Source organism: Myotis daubentonii, chromosome 9 (assembly GCF_963259705.1).
Source record: "Myotis daubentonii chromosome 9, mMyoDau2.1, whole genome shotgun sequence".
Lineage (NCBI taxonomy): Eukaryota > Metazoa > Chordata > Mammalia > Chiroptera > Vespertilionidae > Myotis > Myotis daubentonii.
In genome coordinates this window covers 17585865-17612554 of record NC_081848.1, presented here as the reverse complement: position 1 = coordinate 17612554, position 26690 = coordinate 17585865, and the positions used below count along the sequence as shown (strand labels likewise).

Genomic DNA, 26690 nt, shown 5'->3' with positions numbered 1-26690 from the left:
AAGCTCCATTTCACTTCAAACTTCTCAAATTGCTGCAAGCAAGACAGGAAAGGTGTCCGTCTTCTACACTCCTCTTTCTTCTCCACTTCAGTGACCAGAAAAGGTAGATCACCCAACATTTCTGGATGCTAATAGGTTATCTCTACTAAATGCTCTTAATTGTGGCGTGTAAAGACTATTGAAAAGAGCAGTGGGAACGAAGAAGGAGAGTTGTAATTATCTCCATAACCATTTTTAAATTACTATAAACTTTTTAAATGTTTTCATGTTTGTTAATAGAAGAAACTTCCTGCAAGGGAAAAAGTGTAAAAAGATGTTTGCAAAGGCCCCAATTCCCTAGCTATGTAATTACATTTTTCCTTTTTTTCTTTTTCAGTCATTTATTCATACACTATAAACTAACTTAAGTACCGGGTACTGTGATAAGCACTTAGAGGTACCAAAGATATGAGTTAGGATTTCTAATATTGAAGGAATAAAAGACATTTAAATAGATAAAGCACAAAATATTAAGTGCTGTAAGGTACTATACCAAAGCTTATATTTTACTCATTTTTGTAGCACAATTCTTATTGTAACTGACAGTTCAAAGTTAACAACCCAATACATTTCCTAAATAAGTGTTTTCATGTCCAAGATTTCTTCTGACAGGCTTTAAATGTTCTTATGTGCATATCTCTGTATCAGATCTTAATATAATTGTAGTGTTACACTTGAGTTTCCCTGGACTTCATATGCAAATGTATATTAATATCAACCACCAGTTCTAGAGACTAGTATACTAAAGTCAACCACCAGCCTTATTTTATGCTTGCCTAGCAATAGGAAAATACAATAGAAAACTTGTCACTTGACAAACAAGTGTATTCATTAATTGGGATTAAATATAGGTGCTGTTTGGCTATAAATCCATTCACTGCTCTTGCTTCTAGAAGCAAGCCTGCCCTCTAGTGCTAAAACTGTCTAATGGAACCAGAATAGCAATTTCCAACTACTAAAAAAAAGACCTAGCACTTCAGATATATTTTTGCCACCTCTTTAATTTAATTTACTTAAAAAATTATCTTTATTGTTGAAAGTATTTGAAATGTCTCCTTCCCCCCCCCCCACCCGCCACTGACTCTCCAACCAGCACCCATCCCCCTGCGCAAGGCCCTCATCACAATATTGTCTATGGGTTATGCATATATGCATATCAGATATTCTTAATGTATGATCTCAAAACAAAATGGCATTGCACCTTTAAATTTGTCATATGCTTATATTATCAATCCTGTTTTTTAAAAGCAATCATAACATTATAGAAAATAATTTTTTGTAGAGAATGTTAAATTGCATTTGTTCTTGAAAAACCACATTAGTCCTAAATTATACTAATAACATATCTTCAATTTAGTTCTATTTCCTGACTTAAAATAGGGCTACACACCGATGACTTACACACACACACACACACACACCCATCTCCCCTGAACTCCAAATATCCAACTGCATACTCTACATTTCCTTTGGGACATCTACTAGGCCTATTTACCATACCTGTCCAGAACTAAGTTCTCAATCTTCACCCCCACAAACCTGCTCCATTGAGTCTTCCCCATCTTAATCAATGCCACCTCTTTCTTGGCGTTCAAACCAAAAAATCTTGGAATCATTCTTGATCCTTCTTTCTCATGCCCCACATCCAATCCATCAGCATATACCAGTGGTCGGCAAACCGCGGCTCGCAAGCCACATGCAGCTCTTTGGCCCCTTGAGTGTGGCTCTTCCACAAAGTACCACGTGCGGGTGCACACGTACAGTGCGATTGAAACTTCGTGGCCCATGCCCGGAAGTCGGTTTTTGGCCTGGGCAAGTCTATTTTGAAGAAGTGGCATTAGAAGAAGTGGGGGTACGTTCGCTGAGGTCGACCCCTCAGATTGAGGACGTTTTTAGGAAAGGCCAGCTTAGGAGTACCTTAATTAATAACAATGTACCTACCTATATAGTTTAAGTTTAAAAAATTTGGCTCTCAAAAGAAATTTCAATCGTTGTACTGTTGATATTTGGCTCTGTTGACTGAGTTTGCTGACCACTGGCATATACTATTGGCTCTATCAAAATACATTTAGAATATTACTACCCATTTCCATTGCCCTCAGCCTCATTCAAACTATACCATTTCTCCTCTGGACCACTGGGCTACTCTAATAATACTATCCACGTCTAGCCCTGCTTTGCATGACGACACCATCTTCATCAAGGCCATTGTGGACCTGACGGGGCTCTAGCACCTCCCCTGGGGTCCGGGCCAGGGCACCTGGCCCGCCCGTGGTGACAGCGACGGTGCTGGGCCTGAGCCTCACTGCAGTGGGCAGCCGCGCTCACATCTACCCCCAGGAGAGAGCGCCTCCGGGGGGCCCTCAGCCCCAGGTCCTGCTGGGCCGGGCGCCTGGAGAGCCCTGCAGGTCGCCTGTGGGTGCTCGGGGCCCTGGCCAGGCGGCAGGAACTCTGGGCGAGGCGGCAGAGGGCAGGCGGGCCGCGTGGGGAGTCGGCCCAGTGCCTGTCCCACCCGTGGGTCCTGGAGACAAGGACAGTTTGGGGCCTGGCGCGGCTCTGCAGGGACCTGCTGTGCCAGCCTGGCCGGGCGGTGGCTCGTCCTGAGAGCATTCCGCCACTGCTGGTGGCATGTGCAGGCCACGGTCAGTCTCCCCGAGACGTGTCGCTGGCCCGTGAAGCTGGGAAGTCGTCATTAAATCGCTAACCTGTAAAAACAAAAAAAAAACCTGACAGCTTCCCACCTCACTCAATGAAGAAAGTCTAAGCCTTTAGAAAGGCCTACAATGCCCTATATAATTACCTACAATTAGGCACAATCATTATCCCTTATCTCTCTAACTTACTTTCTAATTCTGGCAATATTCTTCTGGTTCATTATAGTCACAGTGACAGCCTCGCTGTTTCTTGAGAACACCAAGCACACTTCTAACTTAGGGCCCTACATGTAAATAGTCCTTCTGCCTGAAAAGCCCTTCTCGCAGATACGCATATGGCTATTTGTTCACTTCATCAGATCTCTGCTCTATGTTACTTTATCAGTGTTCACTCTACTTAAAATAGCAACACCACACCCCAGACACTTTCTGACTTTTCTTAATAACCATGTTACCGCCCTGACTGGTTTGGCTCAGTGGATAGAGCGTCAACCTGCAGACTCAAGGGTCCCAGGTTCGATTCCAGTCAAGGGCATGTACCTTGGTTGCAGGCACATATCCAGTGGGGAGTGTGCAGGAGGCAGCTGATCGATGTTTCTCTCTATCCCTCTCCCTTCCTCTCTGTAAAAAAATCAGTAAAACATATATTTTTAAAAAATAACCATGTTACCATATGATAAACTATGTATTTTACTTATCAATTAAAATGAAAAGCCAAAACCGGTTTGGCTCAGTGGATAGAGCGTCAGCCTGCGGACTGAAAGGTCCCAGGTTCGATTCCGGTCAAGGGCATGTGCCTGGGTTGCGGGCACATCCCCAGTGGGAGATGTGCAGGAGGCAGCTGATCAATGTTTCTCTCTCATCGATGTTTCTAACTCTCTATCACTCTCCCTTCCTCTCTGTAAAAAATCAATAAAAATATATTAAAAAAATAATAAAAAAAAATAAAATGAAAATCCCATAGGGATTAGAATTACCTATTCTGTGCCCTATATACTCAAACCTGTAACACTTCCTGGCATATAATACATGCTTGAGACTTATTGAAATATTTAGTCCAAGAGGAATAAGTCTGATTATAAAAATAAGTGGTAGGATAAAACAGGAAATGCAAGACATTTCAGTTTATATAAAAAGTTCTTTTGAAAAAAAGGGAATTTTAGCTATTGTTTTTATTCAAATATCGAGGTGTGTTCATTTAACATTTACTAGGTGTTGTAGATAGTTCTGTCTGAACTTCCTAACAAGTCTGGTAGGTGTCACTATTTTACAGATGATGAAACTGAAAATGACAGCAGTCAAGTGATATATCTGAAAGTCACATAGCAAGGATACTGCAAAAAATAAACAAACTCAGGTTTCTTTGATATTACTCTTATAAACTCTCAATATTCAAAGTAGTTTCATGGAATGATATAAATCCAAAATAGGTAAGAGTTCTACATCTGTAGATAAAAAATATTATCTATGAATTTGCTATAAGCCATTTCCTTTGTATGATAGGAAAATGCAGGTGAAGTACTAAGTAAATAAACGTTATTTAATTCAATATTCACAAAATTTAATTTTCTAAGTTTAGTAAGTTAAAATACTGTATCTCAAATAAATTGTTCAAGTAGGTATTAGTCTTCCTTCTTTCATGGTTCAAATGCAATTGGTAACAATAATATAAAAGCAAATTTTCTTCTCACCTTAAAAAATTTAGCCACAATCTATTTTCTACATGGAAAAGTAAGTTATGGGTAATAATCAGTAATAGTCAATGTATACACACACACACGAGTTATGGGTAAATCTGGCTTGGCTTATTTTTGTTAGCTTTTAAAAATAATTATAAGATCGTTATTGAATATTTCATATTGTCTACTTTAACTTTTATTTTTTAAATATATTTTTATTGATTTCAGAGAGGGAGAGGGAGAGATAGAAACATCAATGATGAGAATAATTGATCAGCTGCTTCCTACCCGCCTTCAACTGGGGTCCAAGCCCGCAACCCAGGCAGGTGCCCTGCGAACTGAACTGTGACTTCCTGGTTCACAGGTCGATGCACAACCAGAGCCACCCCGGTTGTGCACCTAAGTATTTATCTTAATACTTAGAACAATCCATGAAGTATATAGAACAATTTTTATATTTTAAAGCTGTGAAAGCCAAAATGCAGGATAAAACTTCTTTAAAATGAAAGAAGTTTTTTTTTTTGGGGGGGGGGGGGGGGAACTAAAAAATAAAAATATTTTATTATAATTCAACCATTTATGGACCATATTTCCATAAAATACAGCAAAACTGCAATAATATCAGCATCGTAAAACAAGATTCTATATTCATATTAAAATCTAACATTTTTATTATAAAAGGTTCTAATAAATTGTAAAAAAACTACACAAGTCTAAAAAATGGGGTGTGTGCCGTCTTGGAGCAGTCTGTACCTTCCTCGCCCCCCCCACCCCACCCCCCAAGGCATGTTCTTTGCCTTTCTTTCCCTTAAGCTCCAAGGGCCCTTCTTTTGCCTCTGCAACTTGTTTCCTGAGTCCATGCAGCCCCCGCAGGTTCACTTGTTCCACAGGCTCACTTCTACCCCTGTGATTTTCTAAATAGGCTTTTGTTTGCATTTGGGAAAAAAGAGGTCAAAACAGTAACAACTAGAAAAGGAACAAAGGAAGCACTATATAGGATACTAAAGATTATAGGTGGCAATAGCAAATGTATGATTTTTATTCAGATTGGCAACTGGACCTCAGCCAGTGTACTCAGTGGTTGAGCGACCACCTATCAGAACACATGCTTGGGTTTCTGGGCTCTATCCACAGTGGGGGACTGGCTGGAGGCAGCCAATCAATGTTTCTCTCTCATCATTGATGTTTTTTCCTCTTTCCCTATTCCCTTCCTCTCTGAAACCAATAAAAATGTGTGTGTGTGTGTGTGTATAGATAGATTTAGATATAGATTAGTGTTTGGAAAAAGATAAATGGTGCTTTAAAAACTTAAAGATTTGTTCTGGTAGAAGTAAAAGTTCACTGGAACAATTAATGAGTGAATTAGTGATAATTCACCTAAGGCTTGGGCAGAAATTCACCGTTTTACAATCTATAATCTATGTAAATTTACCATAATTAGACTGCCTTTTTGGTTTCCACAGTACTATTCAGAGAGGTAACTAGGTCTTGTTAAGCAAAAAGAATATATTAAGCAATCTTTTTTGTCTGGTAGTTACCAAATATTTATGAAAGTAATAAAACTACATTCATTTAAAAATTATGATCTAGAGTATTTAATAATTCAGACTAGCCTTTCCTATTAAGGAAATCAATGAGATTTTGCTGTTATTTCTCTTTTCCCCTGAAGAGAAAATGAATCCTTCTTGGAAATGTTTCCTTGTAATAATTCCCAGTATCACTCAAGAAGTTAACACTTCCTCAAGAAGGGAGAAGTCCTCTTTAAGAATAAGAATTCTGCTATGGAAATAAGATTAAGATATTATTTTGCCTTTCTCTTAGTCTAACAAAATGCACTTAAATCATTAAAATGTTCCCAATTTATATGATGTTTTAGACATTTGGTAAGCACATGGTATGCTATAAAATTTTAGCCTATAGGAGCTTTAAAAGCCCCCCAAAAACTTTTATCAGAATATGAAATACCACAAGAGTTTTAAGTACACTTCTATAAGACTAAGTAAAATTAAGTGAACATTCTACTTCCTTCTCAAGCAGAGCACATAATTTCAATAAATCCTTTCATAATTTTACATTAACCATTAGGCAGAAAGAACACGTTCTGTTGAAGAAATTCATAGTTCAAGCTAAATGTTTGATTGCTAATACATTTCATGTTCTGAATCCAAGCTATCTAATAATAGGGTAATATGAAAACTGGCTGGGACGCCGTCACATAACGGCCAATCAGGAGGCTGTGTGCTCAGCAGGAGCGGATAGGCAGGGACTTGCAGCATCGGTGGGTGGGCCACCTGTGCCGGCCCAGGGACGTGACATTCACGTCCCTGCCCCTGGCAATGGGCCTGGGATATGAGGCTCGCGTCCCTGCCCCTGGCAATGGCAACGGGCCCCGGATGTGAGGCTCGCATCCCTGCCCCCGGCAACGGGCCCAGGACATGAGGCTCATGTCCCTGCCCCCGGCAAAGGGCAAATAGCAATATTAAAAATATTTCCTCTTGCCGAAACCGGTTTGGCTCAGTGGATAGAGCGTCAGCCTGCGGGCTGAAAGGTCCCAGGTTCAATTCCGGTCAAGGGCATGTACCTGGGTTGCGGGCATATCCCCAGTGGGAGATGTGCAGGAGGCAGCTGGTCGATGTTTCTCTCTCATCGATGTTTCTAACTCTCTCTCCCTTCCTCTCTGTAAAAAATCAATAAAATATATATTTTTTTTAAAAAAAATTTCCTCTAGTTAATTCCCTTTTAACATGCACGGATTTTGTGCACTGGGCCACTAGTCTATAATAATATAAGTGTAATACACTAATTAGACCGGACATCCTTCTGAACGTCCTTCCAGACGAAGCCGGGGCTGCGAGGGAAGCCCAGGTCCCAGGTGCCAGAAGGAAGCCGTTGCCGGCAGCCAGGGGAACGAAAGCCTACTCTTCCACAAATTTTGTGCATCAAGCCTCTAGTGCTACATAATTTGTATGCTTTAAGAACTCTAGTTATCTTTAAATTCTTTCTTCCTCCCCTCATCATGACAAATTTGTTAAAGATAAATTTTTGGTTTACTAGATGAAAAGGCATTAGTGCTTAAGAGAAATAATCCTCTGAGTCAATCTAACATCCCACGGAAGACCCTCAAATTTCAGTTTAAGAAACACTAGTCCTGAGTATTTCAGAGTAAAACCCAAATCGATAAACTCTATCTGTACATTATACACAAAAATACTGCTACTGTCAAAAATGTTTTATCAAGAATTTTACTGACAGCATTTAAAAAAACAAGAAATCATTAGACAATGAAAGACAAACATTGTAACACAGAGACAGGTCAGCACACAATACACCATTTTTTAATGTCCGATTCAGGACATTAACACTATGTTACCTGTATTCCTCGCAACAACTTCTCTATCCTCTCACAGTTGAGAATCAACACCTGGTTCTACTTTCTTCAAGTAGTATTATTACATTTAAATGCTATTCTATAAGAAGCAAGTCATTTCCAATATAAGCACCATTGAGTATTTCATCCCATACACAGGAAATAATCCTGCAAATTTTACAGGAGGATTCCTGGGAAGGCACTTAAAGCTAACTAATTAAAGAACCACAATATTTAGACCTCTTTTTTATAATGCAGGTTCCTTAACACTGCCCTCATGTTTCCCAATAGATCAAATGATGTTCAAATGTAAATTAAGAAAGTTAAGACAAGAGGGGACAGCCTACAGCCTGACTGATACATGAGGCAGAGTAAATTTGCCTCCAAAGTAAGTGAACGTTATGACTCTAAGGAGGTAAGAGAACTAGAAGGAGCAGAGAGTAAAGCAGGCATGGCCTGGGTAGGATTGGGCTCTTGACTTAAGGGAACCAAGTTTCATTTTAGTTTTCAGATTCAAAAAGTATTCAAGGTATCTTTGGGTAAGTCAGCAAAGTAAACAGTTTCATATATATGCATTTTTTAAAATGTCATCTATAACTTTTAAGTGTTTCTTTACTCAAAGAGTGAAGATGACAAAGACATTACCATTAGTTCCGGCTATAAAATGACAACTGGAGCCCTGAGCGGTTTGGCTCAGTGGATAGAGCATTGGCCTACGGACTAAAGGGTCGCAGGTTCGATTCTAGTCAAGGGCATGTACCTTGGTTGCGGGCACATCCCCAGTAGGGAGTGTGCAGGAGGCAGCTGATCGATGTTTCTCTCTCATCGATGTTTCTAACTCTCTATCCCTCTCCCTTCCTCTCAAAAATATCAATAAAATATATCTTAAAAAAACATGACAACTGGTATGATTTCACTTAAATTATATATTTTGGAACTCAGCAAAAATGGGCAATATCCTTCAAGTTCAGCAATTGTGCCTTGGAGATAAGAGTCAAATTATAAAGACTCAAATGTCCAACAATCTAAATTATTTACTTATAATAAACCTGGTATTAAAATATCACTTATGTTAAATCATAATACTGTTGGTATGTTCAGTTCTAGTGCGTGATTCTAATACTTAAAAATTGTTTTCCGGCCCTGCCGGTGTGGCTCAGTCAATTTGGTACATGGTACATCCCATGTACCAAAAGGTTGCCAGTTTGATTCCCGGCCAGGGCACATGCCCAAGTTGCAGCCTCAATCCTGGGTAGGGGGTGCGCAGGAGGCAGCTGATTGATGTTTCACTCTCACATCAGTGTTTCACTTTCTCTTTCCCTTTCTCTCTCTAAAAAAAATTTTTTTTTAAACATCAATGTTTTTTTTCCCATTATTACATCAGTGTTTGACTAAGTAATTTCATTAAGAAGTAAAACAGCAGTTTCTCCCAGCTTATTAACAAAAACACAAACCAACCATAAAAACCTTTAAAATGCTATTATTTTCCCTTAAGTAATCAATACTAAAAATCACTCATTAAATAAATTCACCACCAAAAATAAACCTTCAGCTTAAATCCCAATAGAAATGGCCTTATGAAAAAATATTGTTTACTTTCTCCACTCATACAAAGAAACTAGAAATGTTATTGAAATTGTGACTGAACTGTGAACAATTTTCATATCACTGAGCTATCGGGTGGTTTGAAATGGAATGTACCTCTGTTCTGCTACTAGTACAAAACAATGCCTTTTATGTGAATTAGAAAAGACTGTCCTTTTGTCAAGATACTTCATTGCCAAAAGTCAGAAAACTGTGACTGTACTAATGTAAATGGCATCCTTGAGTTGTGTACAATTATGCTCTCTCATAATTCCTTATTCTGTTATCTTCTTTTCCTATATATATCTTCACTAAGTCTACAACATCAGAACTACGGTTCTCTTAAAGAGAAACAGAAAGGGCCCTCAATACAACTCCCAATAACACAAAATGACAGTTAAAGAGATCATACATATGCCATTAATAGCAACAATAATGATAAGACTTAAATATTCATCTTAATTCTCTCATAAGGCTATCTCATTTGTCTGATTCTGAGATCATTAATATATGAGCCTTGCTCTTTCAAATATAAATGGTACTTTTAAACTGACAGAATACAGAAAACTTAAAATTCACATTAAGAATAGACAGGCAATGCTGATACGCTTATTGACAATACTAGCTAATGGTTGGAAAACAAAGTAACTGGACATCATCTTTCCAATTCCAAACTTTTCAGATAAAGTATGTGCATAGGACCATGGCAGCTTTCACAGAAAACCAGAGCTGAAAGTTGGAGCACTTCCAATATCCAAAAACGTATTAGCTGCATCAGAAAATCATTATCCCAGAAGTCAAGGCCAAGAAATATTCTTCTTAGTTGTGCAGAGATGAATACATTAAGCCATACCATCAGATTACATTGCCAAATATTAAGGTTATTTAAAATCTTTATAATTCCACAAATTCATGGTGAATAGAACCTCTAAATTTCAAGAATTAAAATTTACAAAAATAAATACCACTCTGACACTCAAGGGACATCTTCATTTTAAGGCCTTTATCACAAATCTGAATCTTTATTGTTCTGAAATAAATGTTATCAACATAACTCAAAACAAAAACTCCAATATTCAGTCTTAGAAGAGGTGTGGCACAAGGCCCATCACATGTAACAAGAAAACTTCCTTTAAAAAAAGAAAAAGAAAAGAAAAAAAAATACTATGAGAAGTCTTTCATATGAATAAAAATGCACCCTTGGATTTTTTTCCTCAGCTCATTAGCTTGTATGCACGTAGGAATCAAAAGGTTTGCATTTTCTTCACAATAGTTCTTGCTATGATATTTGACGGACTTTCTGCCACTCAACAAATTCATCAAGAAGAACAGGCCCTAGAAATAAAGGAACATTTTCTGTTAGAATTCAGTGAACTCTTCTCTCTAACTATAAAACAAACTCCCCACAAGCTCTGTGATAACAAGGAACTGATCCTTCCCTTTTTCAAGTGTTTTGTTTCCAACTGCCCTCTTCTACTTAGTGCTGCCTTAGCTTTTTCTCTTTTTACATAAGGGACTTTTTTCACAATTGGTATCTGTAGCACTTCCTTCTCAAGGATTGTGTTTCGCAAACTCTACAATAACTAAATCAATGTTAACCTAGCCCTTTTTCCAACTGCCCATAGAATTTGCCATTAAATTATTTAAAAATCTGAAAAGTGTTAAATGTAGTATTTCTATGCTACCTCACCAATAAGTATATAAGCTTGTTGAAGGGGTAGCCATAATACAGATTTATATGGTTCCAGTATCAGGACCTAGTAAAAATCTGCATACAAAGTAAGTGCCTAATAAATACCCGATCTAAGAACTATTCTAAAAAGACATTTTTATAATACAGGGGGTTCAAACTCATTTACCTATAAAAGCCAACCAGGGAGGCAAAGTAAACAAGCTCAGTGTTTACTTTATTAAATGCAGGAAAACACTGCCACGAAGAAACATGATTGCCCTATTTTTCTGAAAATGCACAACCCTATGGTAGTCTCTATTTTTCTCATGCTTTTGAAAGACTGTAAGATAAATAGCAAACAAACACAATCATAAATGGCAACTGAAAAGCACCCTAGTTGTTGGCATAGCAAGAAAACTGGAAAGCAAGTCCAACATGAGCCACTACTTGGCTCTAGCTACTAATTCCTATGAAAGTTTTGTCAGATTTTAGAAAAAGCTTTCAAGTAAGTATCATAAGGTTTTTCTATTATAGCTGATGGTTTTTCTTCCCTAGTTTTTTAAATCACTGTACTTTTCTTCCATAGAAAAATGCCAGGAAAGGCAGAAATGAAGAATTTTAGCTTCTAGATACAAAAATTGTAATTTAAATTAAGCTTTATAATGCTGTTACTGAGAAATTAAAAATATTTCATTTATCAGCATAGATTTTGTAATACTGCTCAATCTAAGCTCTCTCCCTACCTTCTACACCTGCCTCCTCCCACATGATTAAATACTAAAAATTACTGCTACAAAGTTAAAATCGTTTATGGTAATGCTACACAAATGCGTATTCTCATTTAGTAGTTTAAAAATTTTATTTTCACAGGAAAACATTATACTTACAAGCACCATCTTCATCATAGTTACTAAGATCAGCATGGACTGTTCTGCTGAATTCTAATACATTGTACCACTGATCTTTATTCATAACACGATACTTTGATTGCTGAAGAAAATGATATAAATATTTGGATTATAGAACATGCATTATTTATTAGGGCTTGACTTCAATAAATCTAGTTATGTTTTATAATTTGGTTTTTCTAAACATCTATTGTTTTTTAAATTGTGTTTTTAAATCCTCAGGGCCCTGGCCTATGTTGCTAGGTGGTTAGAGCATCGGCCTGAGCATCACAGAGTTACAGGTTTGATTTCCAGTCAAGGGCACATACCTGGGTTGCACATTTGATCCCTGGCCCCGGTCAGGCATATGCAGGAGGTAGCCAATCAATGTGTCCCTCTCACTTCGATGTTTTCTTTTCTTTCTCTCCTTCCCTTCATTCTTCCCTCCCTCCCTCCCACTCTCTATAAAAATCAATGGAAAAAATATCCTTGGGTGAGGATTTACCAAAAAAAAAAAAAAAGAGCACCAACTTATTTTTTCCTTATTTTTCTTTCATTTTTCAAGAATACAAGCACATCAGGGTACTATTTTTTATCTATGCATATACTTGTGTAACCACACATGAGATCAAGATATACAACATTCTCTGCAACCAGTAAGTTCCCTCGTGTGACTTTTCCCAGTAACTCATTTCTTTGCATGAGATTTATTATTTAGCCACTTTCTGAAGTTGGCTTCTTTGGCGGCATTGGAAAGACTATAGGCATGGGTTCAAATCTCACTTCTGCCCCTTATAAGTGACCTTAGGAAGTTATGTACCAATAGAAGCCATCTCCTCATTTGTTAATGGGGATAAAATATAATTCAAAATGGTATTATAAAGATTTTAAAAGAGCCCTCGCTGGTGTGGCTCAAGTTGGTTGGAGCATCATCCCATATACCAAAAGGTGGTGGGTTTGATTCCCAGTCATGCCTGGGTTGTGGGTTCCATCCCTGGTCAGAGTGTGTTCAGGAGGCAATGGATCAATGTTTCTCTCCTTTTCTCTCAAATTAAAAAAAAACCAAAAACAACAATAAATAAAAAGATTTAAAAAGATAGTATGGGAAGCACCCTCTGCTGGATAACAAGTGTTTGAAAATATTTAGTTCTTTCAGTTCCCTTTAGGGGTGAGTATTTTTATATTCAGTCATTTTTATTTTTGTCAAAACTACTGACAGGAGGAAGATTGATAATATCCACCAAAAACATCAACTTTATTAAGCTTAAATATTTAAGTGTGTACAAAACCGATTCACATAAGGCCTTTTCATACCATTGTTTAACACAAGCTTTAAACAAAACTACTTTGGGGAACTTGCTATGATAAACAATTAACTTTTTGAGAAATTATTTTCAAAGCAAAAGCAGAAGGATCTGTAATTCAAGGAATGGTGAGAACCATATCAAAAAAACTGAAATTGAAAAGGCACAAAAACAGAAAAGCAAAAAAAAAAAAAGCATGAAAAAAAAGAATAGTATCTTCTTAAAACCACTGCCTATAGTAGGTGCTATGATAAGCCTTCTAAAAGAATACTTTCTTCATAAATTCAGCATATGTTTTCAGTAATCAGTACAATTCAGTACACCATTATAGCCACTGTCATATTTATGGACATCAAATATTAAAAGCTTTATTTGAACTTTTTAAATTGAGTCCAAGTGAAAAGTTGTATTACTATACTTGGTTCTTATGTGGATTTCAGCCTAAGACCCTGTGTAACAGAAAGAAACCTGATTTAGAAGCTTGAGATTTATACACTAATATCAATTTTCTCCTGCCAAAAGCCCAAGAAACTATTTTGTCTGAAGACTGCGCTAAAATTATTTCTTGAAGGTTTATTTTTTTAATGGAGGGCAGGAGTAAAATAAATATGTACAGAATATATTATTTAACATGAACTTGGGTCTAAAAATGAAAGTAGGTATGTAAACATTTTAACAAATTTTCTACTAAAGCAAATATTTTTAAAGGTATAATATTAAAAATCTATTTGCTTTTCCTCAATTAAAGGTATGTTTTCAATCAGATTAAATTTTAAAATAATATTTTAAAAATAAAAAAAACATACATACCTCCAGGTACTGGTAAAATACTGAAAACAGTGGCCATGTCCTCCCAAGAAGAAGAGCTAACATAGATTTAGCAGTATCAATGTCAAGGCTTCTCTGATCTTTATCCTAAAATATATAAGTCAAAAATTTTTTCCTAAGTGTGGCGTCAAGATCGAAAAAATATTAAAGTCACAAAACATGGATATTCCACTTACCCTTGCAAAATCAAAGGCATATCTGTAGATATTCTTAAACGAAGAAATATCGTTCAACTGTGAGCGCAAAAAGTCAAATTTGTTCTGTAATTTTTCTGTGCAGTCACACCTTAAATTTAAAAAAATTAAACAGATTATGTAATAAAGAAAAGTTAATAAAAAGCACCTTTAGAGGGCCTAAAACAGCGGTTCTCAACCTGTGGGTCGCGACCCTGTTGGGGGGTCGAACGACCCTTTCACAGGGGTCGCCTAGGACCATATATAATTACATATTGTTTTTGTGATTAATCACTATGCTTTAATTATGTTCAATTTTTAACAATGAAATTGGGGGTCACCACAACATGAGGAACTGTATTAAAGGGTCTCGGCTTTAGAAAGGTTGAGAACCATTGGTCTAAAAGGATGCATTAAGAAAAAAAGTAAGAGCAATAGAATATGAAGTTATTAGGTTTACAATTCTGATTCAAAATTTACTATAACAAATAAACAACCCTGTTGCCTTGTATCTACCAATGCAATAAAAAACACTCACACACACACACACACACACACACACACACGGAAACCAACAACAGTTCAATTCAAATGACATTTCTTTAAAAAAAGAAAAACAACAAACTCAATAAAAAAATCTTAATAAAATTACAATTGTCTCTTAAAGAGAGATGTATTAAAATGTGCTTTTACCACATAATGTTAGCAAATGCCAGAAAAAATGAAATTAATCAGGCCTCTGTCACATATTTCAGTGGAAAGTTCTTAGGCACCAACTTGGTGAGAGATTAGCCATGAGTGGTTTCAAAAGTTGAAGATATTACACTGAGAAAATTAAAATTAATACATTATGTTAGTGGTTCAGTCATAAATTCAGATTCCTAAATTTTTAGTCAACAAAAAATAGAGGAACATCAGTGGCAGCACCTGCTTTCAAATGCAGTCCATACTTATGCAAACGAATGCAAAAAGTTATATATGTCATTTCTAGAGATAAGACATTAAATATAAGAAGCTAAATAAATTTTTTGATTTTTACTGGGTTGATATATCCCACTGTTTAGCAAGAAGCAAGGAGACAAAGCCTTTCACAATTGGCCCAAATTTCCTGTTACATCTCCCGGCAGGTCCCAGTACCTTTCATGTGCTCTAGATATATTTCATTTATCATTCCCAAATGCCACAACTATGCTTCAGTACATATTATTTCCCTATACTTGAAATATTGTTCCAACATCTTCACTAAATATTATTCATCAAAACCCCACTCACATTTTGCCATATCTGAGAGACCTGACTCCCTTCAATCAAATTAGTTGTGCTATCTATTGTGACCCATTCAAAACTGAAATTTTAGTACTCATCATATAGGATAGATACCTAGCATTCTGAGATTTAACTGAGACTTTCACTATAGTAAATCAATAATGTGATATGGTAACTTATAATTCTGTTAAGGTATATATATTTTAAATAAATTTGTATGTTACTTAAATCTTGCATTCCTAGAATAAGCCAAAGTTGGTCGTATTACCAGTTAATACATTGCTAATTTTTTTCTATGTTCCTAAGTGAAGCTAGCTTATAAATTTCATTTTATCACATTCTTCTTGCTAGTTTTGATAACAAGCTTACAACTTAAGCCTCAGAAAATAAAATGAGTATTACTACCCTTTATTTTGTTTTCTGAAAAAGTTTACTGAACACACTGGAAAGAGCATTTATTCAAACTCAGGTGAAAACAACCTGGGCATTTTCACTGAAGAAAGGACTTTTAACCAGTAAATCGGCATCTTTAATGGTTATAGGACCATTCAGATTTTCTATTTCTTTTTCAATCACTTTTGGCGACTTATTTATATTTCTGATAACTTGTTTATTTCGTACAATTTTATTTAATATGTCAATTAAACTTATTTACAAAAATTTATAATATATATTATAATTTGCCTTCTCTTTGATTTTCCAGACCATCTTTCAAGAATTTCTTAATTCTCTCAATTTTAGCGTTGCTTTTTATTTTACTAATGTCTGGACATCTTCTCATCCCTCTTTGCCTCTTTCTTTGAGTTCTTTTTCTAAATTCTTAAATTAGAAATGAGCTCATTTGGTTTCAGGCTTTTTCTCTCTTAAGGCTATAAATTTCCCTCTAAGTATAAATTTAGCCTCAGCCACAGTTTTGATAAGTATCATTGCTTTGATTATTCATTTGTAAATGACACCTTGCTGCGTGATTTCAGAAAAGTGATATAAAAGTCTTATTAGAATAGGTTTAAGAGAGAATAAGAGAAGAACTGAAGAAAGTAAGTATAGACAAATGCTTTCAAAGAGTTTGGTCCTAAAGGGGGGACTGAGAAAAGAAGAACCAACTAGAGTGGGATTGAGGGGTTGGGAGGAGAGGGGAAAGGGAAGCATAAAGTTTTGCTTTAAAAAAAAATAGATAAAGGAAAAAACTTCGGCTTCCAGCAAGGTGAAATGTACTTTTCCCTATCTATCCTACAAATTTAACCAAAAGTAACAATTATATATAAAACAAGCATAAGAAGATTTTTTTAAAAATATATTTTATTGATTTTTTACAGAGAGGAAGGGAGAGAGATAGAGAGTTAGAAACATCGATGGGAGAGAAACATCGATCAGCCGCCTCCTGCACATCTCCCACTGGGGATGTGCCCGCAACCCAGGTACATGCCCTTGACCGGAATCGAACCCGGGACCCCTCAGTCCGCAGGCCGACGCTCTATCCACTGAGCCAAACCGGTTTCGGCATAAGAAGATTTTTGAGGAACATGACAATAGTGAGTTCCCTTTCTGTCTCATGTATCCCAGACTTGGAACTAGAGTCAGCAAACCAAAAATGCCAATGGGCAGACAAAAAAACAACAAATAAACAAACGAAAAACACATACACCAGCTTTCCCTCTAGCCAAACAAAAAGGAGCTTAGCAAGGCAGAAAAGTTTTAGGGAGAAAAAACCCCAAAACCAACACATTCTTTTTCAGTCAAACATCACAGAAAAGAGTGGCTCAAGCCCCACCAATGCCAGCAAAGACTGAAAGGTCCACTCTCACCAGTATATAAGGATGCTGTCCTCTCAACTCCAGCAGTGCCAATGGAAACCACATGGGGAACATGGACTTCTACTCCTGCCAGGTAATAAGGAGCCGCCAATCCTCCTCTGCCCTTGGGTCAGAGCCAGGGCTTTCACCATCACTGCAGGAACAAGGTCACCGCCCTAGCAGTGTTACCAGGGACTTGGTGGGGTACAAGAAGGTATCAGTGAAGGCCTAGTTGGTGACCTGGAACTCTCACGCCTGCTAACACTAATGAGGACCTCCCTCCTCAGAGTCAATGGAGGAAGAATAAGGAACTTCAATTTCTATCTGCACCTGGAAGTAATGAGGCAGTGGTCCCCACTTCTGCCAAAGTGTGTTAAAGGAAGCTAGCTAAAACAGAGAGTTTAAATAAAATCCAGAGTTTCATGAGTATAATAGTCAAAATTTCCAGGTTTCAATAAAAAAATAAAATAAAAATGCTTCAATAATCAATTATGAACACAATAAGACAATTGAAAATAGAAAGCCTCAGCAAAGAAATATAAAGTCTGAAAAAAAAATTATGTAAAAAAGCAAATGGTAATTTTTAAATTGTAAAATACAGGACAGACTTAAGTCCTTTACATTAAATGTAAGTAGCCTAAATATTAAAATTAGAAGACAGAGATGGACAGAGTGCATTAAAAACACACACACACACACACACACACACACACACACACACACACAAAAAAAACCCAACTATATGCTATCTAGAAAAAAGAAACTGACTTCAAATATAACAACATAGGCAGACTGAAAGTGAAAGAATGGAAAATGAGCTCTGGCTGGTTTTTCTCAATGGTTAGAGAGCATTGGCCCCTCAGACCAAAGGGTCACGGGTTCTATTCCCAGTCAAGGGCACATACCTCGGTTGCAGGTTTGATCCCCACCCCGGATGAAGCCCATGAGGGAGGCAATCAGTCAATTTATCTCTCTCACATTAATGTTTCTCTCTCCCCGCCCCTCCTTCCCCCTTTCCACTCTCTCTAAAGATCAATGGGAAGAAATATCCTCAGGTGAGGATTAAAAAAAAAAAAAAAAAAAAAGAAAATGACATTGTGAAAACAGTCAAAAGAAAGAAGGAGTGATTATATTAATACCAGCTAATGCAGAGTTCAGAACAACAAATTATCAGAACAAAGTGGAACATTACATAATGATTTAAAAAAGGTTAAGTCCTGGCCAATGTGACTCAGCTGATGGAGTGCTGTCCAGGACACTCAAGAAGTAGTGGGTTCGATTCTGGTCAGGGCCCATGCAGGAAGCGGCCCATCGATATTTCTCTCTCAAATATTTCTCTCACCAAAAAATCAATTAAAAAATTTTAAAAGATAAATAAAAAGGGTTAATCTGTCAAGACATAACAATCTTAAATGTGTATACACCAAACAAGAGTTGCAAAATATATGAAACTTGAACTTTTAGAATTGAAAGGAGAAATAAACAAACCCATAATTATAGCTAGAGATTTCAATACCCCTATCTCAGCAACTGACAGTACATCAGCAAACATAAAGAAGAATTCAGCAACACTATCAACCAACAGGACCTAATTGACAATAATAGAACACTTCACTCAATGACAACAAAATATTCTTTCCAAGTGTCCCAGAACATAAGCCAAGATAGATCATATCCTGAGACATAAAGCAAACATAAACAGATAGGAAAGAGTTGAATCATACAGAATATATTCTCTCACCAAAATGAAATTAAAGTAGAAATAACAAAGATAAAACAAAACCTCTAAACACTTAGAAAATAAACAGCAAAGTTCCAAATAATCCACAGATGAGAGCATGTCTCAATGAAAACCAAAAAATATGTTAAAGTGAATGAAAGCAAAAACACGACACATCAAATTTTGTGAGACACAAAGCAGTACCAAGGGGAATATTTATAGTACTAAATACAAACATTAGAAAAGAGAAAAAGCCTCAATTAATAAATAGCTACCAACTTTAGAACCTAAAAGAAGAGCAAAATAAACCTAAAGCAAGCAGAAGAAAGTAAATAATTAAGAGCAGAACTTGATAAAATTGAAACAGAAAAATAAGAGAGAAAAATCAATGAAACAAAGAATTGAGTTTTTTGGAAAAGATCAATATTATCTAGCATGAATGACAAAGAAAAAAAGAGAAGATAAAAATTACCAACATGAATGAAACAAAGAGTATCATTATAGACTTGCAGATATAAAAAGAATATACATTTGATGACATAGATGAAATGGAGCAATTCCTTAAGAAACAAAACTATCACAACATACACAATATGAAGTAAATAATTTGAGTAGCACTATAATTAATAAAGAAATTTAGTTCAAATTTTTAAAACTTCTAAAAAAGAAATCAATGTGAGAGAGAGACATCAACTGATTGCCTCTCACACCCTCCCCAGCTGGGGCCAGGGAACAGATAAGAGCCTGCAACCGAGGTACATGCTGCTCTTGACTGAAATCAAACCTGAGACTCTTTGGTCCATGGGTCAATGCTGTAACTACTGAGCCAATAAAGCCAGTATTACCTTGACATCAAAACCAGACAAAGACAATATTAAAGAAAGAGAAATTATCACTAGAAAAAAAACTATGTAATTATGTATGATTAGAGGCCCGGTGCACAAATTCGTGTACCAGTGGGGTCCCTCAGCCTGGCCTGCAGAATCAGGCCAAAACCGGCTGTCTGACATCCCCCAAGGGGTCCCGTATTGCGAGAGCAGGCCAGGCTGAGGGACCCCACCAGTGCACAATTGGGGCTGGGAAGAGAAGTGGGAGGTTGGCCAGCTGGGGAGGTTTTGTGGGAGGGCTCCAGGGCTTCTCTGGCTCATCTCGCTCAGTCCCGATCAGCCTGACCCCAGCAGCAAGCTAACCTACCAGTCAGAGCATCTGCCCCTGGTGGTCAGTGCACGTCAGAGCAAGCAGTTGAGAAGCCTTTGCATATCATTAGCATATTACACTTTGATTGGTTGAATGGTCGATTGGACACTTAGCATGTTAGGCTTTTATTATATAGCATGATGGATGTAAACTAGACTTATAGTGGTGATCATCTATATATATGTTAAAGCCTAAGTGACCATTTGACAGGTAGCTATGACATGCACTGACCACCAGGGAGCAGACACTCAATGCACAGGCATGGAAACATGGAACAGACTGATCAATCTCAGAGGGAAGGAAGGAGGAGGGCGGGAAGAGGTTAACCAAAGATCTTATATGAATACTAGAGGCACAGTGCATGGATTTGTGCACCGTTGGGGTCCCTCAGCCTGGCCTGCAGGGATTGTGCTGGAAGAGAGCGCAGGCCAGGTTGAGGGACCCCACCAGGCCTCTGCTCTTGCAATATATACAAATATTGAATCTCTATGGTGTATACTGAAACTGATACATGTCAATTATATCTAAATAAATAAGTAGGAAAAATAAAGAAAAAGAACATTACAGACCCTTATCTCCTATGAATCCTTAACAAAATGTCAGCAACTATAATTTAGCTATATAAAAATAATTATACACCATGAAAAAGTGGCATTTATTCCAGGTATGCAAGGTTGATTCAATATTCAAAAATCAATGTAACCACATATTAACAAGATAAAAAAGAAAAACTACATTTGATTAATGCAAAAAAGCATTTAAAATATTTAACATCCATTCCAAAATTACAAAAGAAAAACAGAAATAGAAGATAACTCCCTCAACCTGATAAAGAACATCTACAAACAACCTGTAGCTAACACACTTAATAGTGATACACTAAATGTTTTCCCTCTAAGATGGGGAGCTAGAAAGGATGTCCACTCTCGCCACACTACTCAACATAGTGGTAGAAGTTCTAGCCCATCTAATATGTGAAGGGAAGGGAAGAAAAGACACACAGTCAAAAATAAATACATAAATAAAACTCTCTATTTCCCTATTTTATGACATAACCATATGACATGATTGTGTAGAAAATCTAGGGAATACACAAAAAAACTTAGAAAAAGTGTGTTCAGCAAGGCCACAGGATACAAGACAAACATACAAAAAAATCCATTGTACTTCTATATATCCTATATAATAAAACCCTAATATGCAAATCAACTGAACGGCAGAAAAATCGGTCACTATGATGTGCACTGACCACCAGGGGGTAGACACTCAACACAGGAGCTGCCCCCTGGTGGTCAGGGCGTTCCCACAGGGGGAGCTCCACTCAGCCAGAAGCCGGGCTCACAGCTGGCAGCTGGTGAGCACAGTGGCGGTAGCAGGAGCCTCTCCCCCTTCCACGGCAGTGCTAAGGACCCGAAGGGGTCCTGGACCATGAGAGGGCACAGGCCAGGATGAGGGACCTCCCCCTTTCCCCCGTGCACGAATGTCGTGCACCAGGCCTCTAGTTAGTAATAAACATGTAAATGCTGAAATTAAAAAAATACTACTACTTACAGTGGCTCAAAATACAAATAAAATATTTAGATGCAATTCTAAGAAAACATGTACAGGACTTGAATGCTCTAAACCAGTGATGGCGAACCTATGACATGCGTGTCAGAGGTGACACACGAACTCATTTTTTTGGTTCATTTTTCTTTGTTAAATGGCATTTAAATATATAAAATATATATCAAAAATATAAGTCTTTGTTTTACTATGGTTGCAAATATCAAAATATTTCTATATGTGGCACGGCACCAGAGTTAAGTTGGGGTTTTACAAAATGCTGACACGCCGAGCTCAAAAGGTTCGCCATCACTGCTCTAAACTACAGAAGACTGATGAAAGAAATCAAACACCTAAAAAAAGGAACCATATCTATTTTCTATGCATTAGAAGATTCAAATAGTAAAGATGTCAATTCTCCCCAAATTCATATGCTGTTTAATCAAAATCTTGGTAAAATGTCTTTGTAGATATAAAGGAGCTGGAATAGCTATAACGGTTTTAAGAAAAGATGAATTGGTGTAAGTGATTTCAAGATTTAGTATACACAAGAATATACAATGCGAAAAGACAGTCTCCTCAATAAATGCTAGGAAAACCGAAGAGACACATGCTAACCAAACAACAAACACAGCTGCTCTGGCTCAGTGGTTGGCCGGTAGACTGAATGGTCCCAGGTTTGATTCCGGTCAGATATGTCTCTCTCACATCGATGTTTCTCTTTCTCTGTCTCTCCCCTCCCTTCTACTCTAAAACCTGAAAAATCATAAAACTCCTAAAAGAAAATGTAGGCAGTCAACATCAGTCTTAGCAATATATCTATTTTTGTTAATCCTCACCCAAAGACACTTTTCCATTAATTTTTAGACAGCGTGGAAGGGAGGAGGAGAGCCAGAACATGTGATACATATATAAACTGGAATATTACTCAGCCATTAAGAAAAGATGAAATTACTGCCATTTGTGACAACATGATGGATCTTGAGAATATTACACCAAGTGAAAAAGTGATATATAAGTCTGAAAGCAAAAAATGAACACGACAGACAACATTATGGTAATTACCAGAGGGAAAGGGAATTGGGGGGTGGGGGGGAATAGTAAAGGGTAAAGGAGGTCAAATATATGGCAACTGAAAAAGATTTAACTTTGGGTGGTAAATACACAATTCAAGATACAGATTATGTATTATGGAATTGTACACTTAAAACCTCTATTATTATATTAACCAACTAGAGGCCTGGTGCACGAAATTCGTGCATGGGTAGGGTCCTAGCCAGCGATCAGTGCCGATTGGGGCCTTCCAGCTGTCAGCTGGGGCCTTCCTTCTGGGTACCAGCTGCTGGCCAGGGCCTTCCTTCCCCCAGCTGCCGGCTGCCGGCTGCAGCCTTTCTTCATTCTGTGCCGCCCCCTGGTGGTCAGTGCACATTATAGCGCGTGATTGAACTCCGGGGTGCATTTTGCATATTAGCCTTTTATATAAAGAGATGTCACTCCAATAAATTTAATTTAAAAAAATGTTTTTAAATCCTCATCCAAGTATATTTTTTCCATTGATTTTCAGACAGAGTGAAAGGAAGGGAGAAAGGGGCCGGGGGAGAGAAACACATGGAAGTGAGAGAGACACATCAATTGGTTGCCTCCCACACATGCCCTAACCAGGGCCGGGGATCGAAACAAATGTTCTCAGGTTCAATTATCAGTCAAGGGCACGTACCTTGGTTCAAAACAGAACTACCATTGGACCCAGCAATTCCACTTCTGGGTATTTATCCAAAGAAAACACTGATTTGTTTAAAAGATTTATGCAATCTTTTGATCACTGCAGCATTATTTACATAGCTAAGGTATAGAAGCAATCTAGATGCCTGCTTCCGGAGACTCTCAGTCCCCTCAGCCCCCCAGCCGCCCAGGGCCGGCCTGAGGCACAGGCAAGCCTCGGATGGCACCTGCCCAGCTGCCCAAGACAAGCCCGAGGTGCAGGCAAGCCTCAGATGGCGGCTGGCCAACCAGGGCCGCCCGAGACTCAAGTAAGCAGGGTTGGCTGAAGCTTGCGCTGCCAGCAGTGGCAGCAGCAGAGGTGTGATGGGGTGTCGCCTTCCCCTGATCGCCAGGTTGCCTCCTGCCCCTGAGGGCTCCCAGAATGTGAGAGGGGGCAGGCCAGGCTGACAACCCCCCGTCCAGTGCATGAATTTTCATGCACTGGGCCTCTAGTATATATATATAATGGAATATTATCCTGTCATAAAAAAAATGGAATCTTGCTATTTGTGACAACATGGATGGGCCTAGAACACCGGTTCTCAACCTGTGGGTCGCGACCCCTTTGGGGGTCGAACGACCCTTTCACAGGGATCGCCTAAGACCATCAGAAAACACATATATAATTACATATTGTTTTTGTGATTAATCACTATGCTTTAATTATGCTCAATTTGTAACAATGAAAATACATCCTGCATATCAGATATTTACATTACAATTCATAACAGTAGCAAAATTAGTTATGAAGTAGCAAAGAAAACAATTTTATGGTTGGGGGTCACCACAACATGAGGAACTGTATTAAAGGGTTGCGGCATTAGGAAGGTTGAGAACCACTGGGTATTAGCATAAGAGGGTATTAAGCTAAGTAAAATAAGTCAGGCAGTGAAAGATAAATACTGTATGACTTCACTTATATGTGGAATATAGAAGACAAAACAAAACTAAACAGAGTCTCATGGATACAGAGAACTGACGGCTGCCAAAGAGAAGTGTGAGGAGATAGATGAAGGAGAAAAAGAGGCACAAAATTCCAGTTATAAAATAAGTCATGGGGATATAATGCATATAGGGAATATATATTCACATATACAGCATGGGGAATATAATCAATGATATGGAAATAACTGTAGTGACAGATGATTACTAGACTTATTGTGATAATCACATTGTAAAGTATATAAATGTTTATAATCACTACACTGCACACCTAGAATTAGTAAAATATTATATGCTAACTATAAAAAACAAAACAAAACTGGAGTCTCACACCTCTAAAAAAAAAATTAACTCAAAATGCACCATTAATTTAAATGTAAAATGTAAAAATATAAGCCTCCTAGAAAAAAACACAAGAGAAAATTCTCAGGTCCTGGGGCTCTAGGCAAATAAATCTTAGACTTGACACCAAAAACACAATCCATAAAAGAAAACTGATAAATTGGACTTCACCAAATTAAGGACCATTTGCTCTGCAGAAGTCCTTGTAAGAGGATCAAAACATAAGCTACAGAGTAGGAGAAATTATTTGCAAACCACATATTCAATGAAGGAATTGTATTTTGAATACAGAGAAAACTTACAAAACTCGTCAATAAAAACATTTATCTACAGTCTCTTGGCCTCTCTCTAATATTTTCCTCAGATACTGTAGTAACTGATTCCTACTTCCTCTACACCTATTCCTTTGTAGCTCATCTACTGAGTTTTAAATCTTTTATATTTTACACTTTTATAAATGTATTTGATATCTGATCATCTGAGACCATTCCTCTTTTTAAACACATTAAATGTAGTTATTTTATACTGACATTGTGACAGTTCAAAATACTAGTCTTAAAGAGTCTGAAGTTTAAGATGTTTCCCAATATGTTTAGTGATTTTTTTTATTGTTAAATAATAATCACTAAATCTTTTTCTGCAAAAATTGAGGCTTCTGTTTAAAATGAATTCTAGTACAGAATTGGTTCCATTACACCTATGGGAGCACTACTTACCTGGGACAATTCTAAAATACATCTTTACTTGTGTCATATAAATAATGAATTTCATCCTTAAATCTGCAAGACAAAAAGCTTTTGACTAGGAATTCTCTCAAGTGGAAGCCCTTCACCTCCAATTCTATGCAGAACCAAGCCAAAGCAATCAAGTCTCCATCAACTGGGTGGGTTTGGCATCTATGACCTAACGGAATTTTTTATCTGATTCCAACACAACTCAGGACATGCAATTTGTCTCCTGTTCTCAACACCCATGACAGGTAAATAGCCAGATGCTGACTAGGAGTAGGTAGGTATCCTCAGGGAAAATGCCAGTTCCATAGATCTCTATGGAATCACCATCCCTGGTCATTTATGGCCTGATTATTTTCCTTCATTTATAGTCAAGTTCAGGTATGCTTTTTAAAAGATGTTTTCATATTTTTTTCCAACATGTTAAGTGTTTTACATGAGAAAAGGTCTCTTTGCACATTTAGTCTGCCATACTACCAGAAATATAAATCAAAATTTGGATTAGTTAACCTTTGTGTGGGGCCTAGTTCTTTACATATTAATGAAGGTACAGCAAATTTCATGCAAAAACAAGAAAAATATTATTCTTACTTATTGAAAATGTATATTTCATTTAGTGGCTTCTACTAGTGCAAAAATTATTAAGGAAAAAAAAACTTTAATGAAAGTTGAAAATGCAGTTCACCTCTACCAGAAGGATATGCAAAAGAAACAAATTCTGACTATATGCTACTATAACGCTGTTTGAAAATTTTCACATGAAGTCTCCTAGATCTCCAGAATTATCAGTTGAAAATGTACAGAGGATATTACTTTTAAGCAACTAGTAACATGTACTCCTTTCCCTGTCATGATACATCTTAAGTGAGAGTGTCATTTTCTAAATATTCGTAGCTTCTGGAAGCAGTGCCTTTCACATTTTTTAGTAATGTGACTCACAGTTTCACACAAAATATCAAGCATAATTTTACTATATTTGAAATTCAGGAGGGCAAAAAGATAAAAGACACCTCCCTCCATTTAGAAGTTCTTCCTCTCACTAGCATCAGTGTTTGAAAAAAATTCTCCTAGCACAACACAGGGCCTGGCATAGAGAAGCATTCAAAAACTATTTGTTAAATAAAAATATGAATACCAAAAATAAAACACAAAGTAGATAATATATTTATTTGATTATATAAAGTTTCAAAATGTCCTATTTAGGGA

General features: G+C 37.2%; 1 protein-coding gene across 4 annotated transcripts in view; it reads right to left on the bottom strand.

Annotated features, from left to right (window-relative positions):
• Positions 1 to 10311: 10311 nt before the first annotated feature.
• The window catches only part of DCUN1D5 (defective in cullin neddylation 1 domain containing 5), a 78230-nt gene continuing 61851 nt past the window's right edge, over positions 10312 to 26690 (bottom strand). For 3 of the 4 annotated variants that reach the window (XM_059708036.1, XM_059708037.1, XM_059708034.1), the window contains 3 exons: positions 14191 to 14299; positions 13997 to 14101; positions 10312 to 10658 (listed from right to left, as the gene is read on the bottom strand). In XM_059708036.1, coding sequence (XP_059564019.1) covers positions 10488 to 10658; positions 13997 to 14101; positions 14191 to 14299 — 385 coding nt within the window. In that variant the 3' untranslated portion in view covers positions 10312 to 10487. Of the gene's footprint in view, positions 10659 to 11882; positions 11986 to 13996; positions 14102 to 14190; positions 14300 to 26690 lie in introns of all 4 variants that reach the window. The other variant, XM_059708035.1, reaches the window with a different exon arrangement.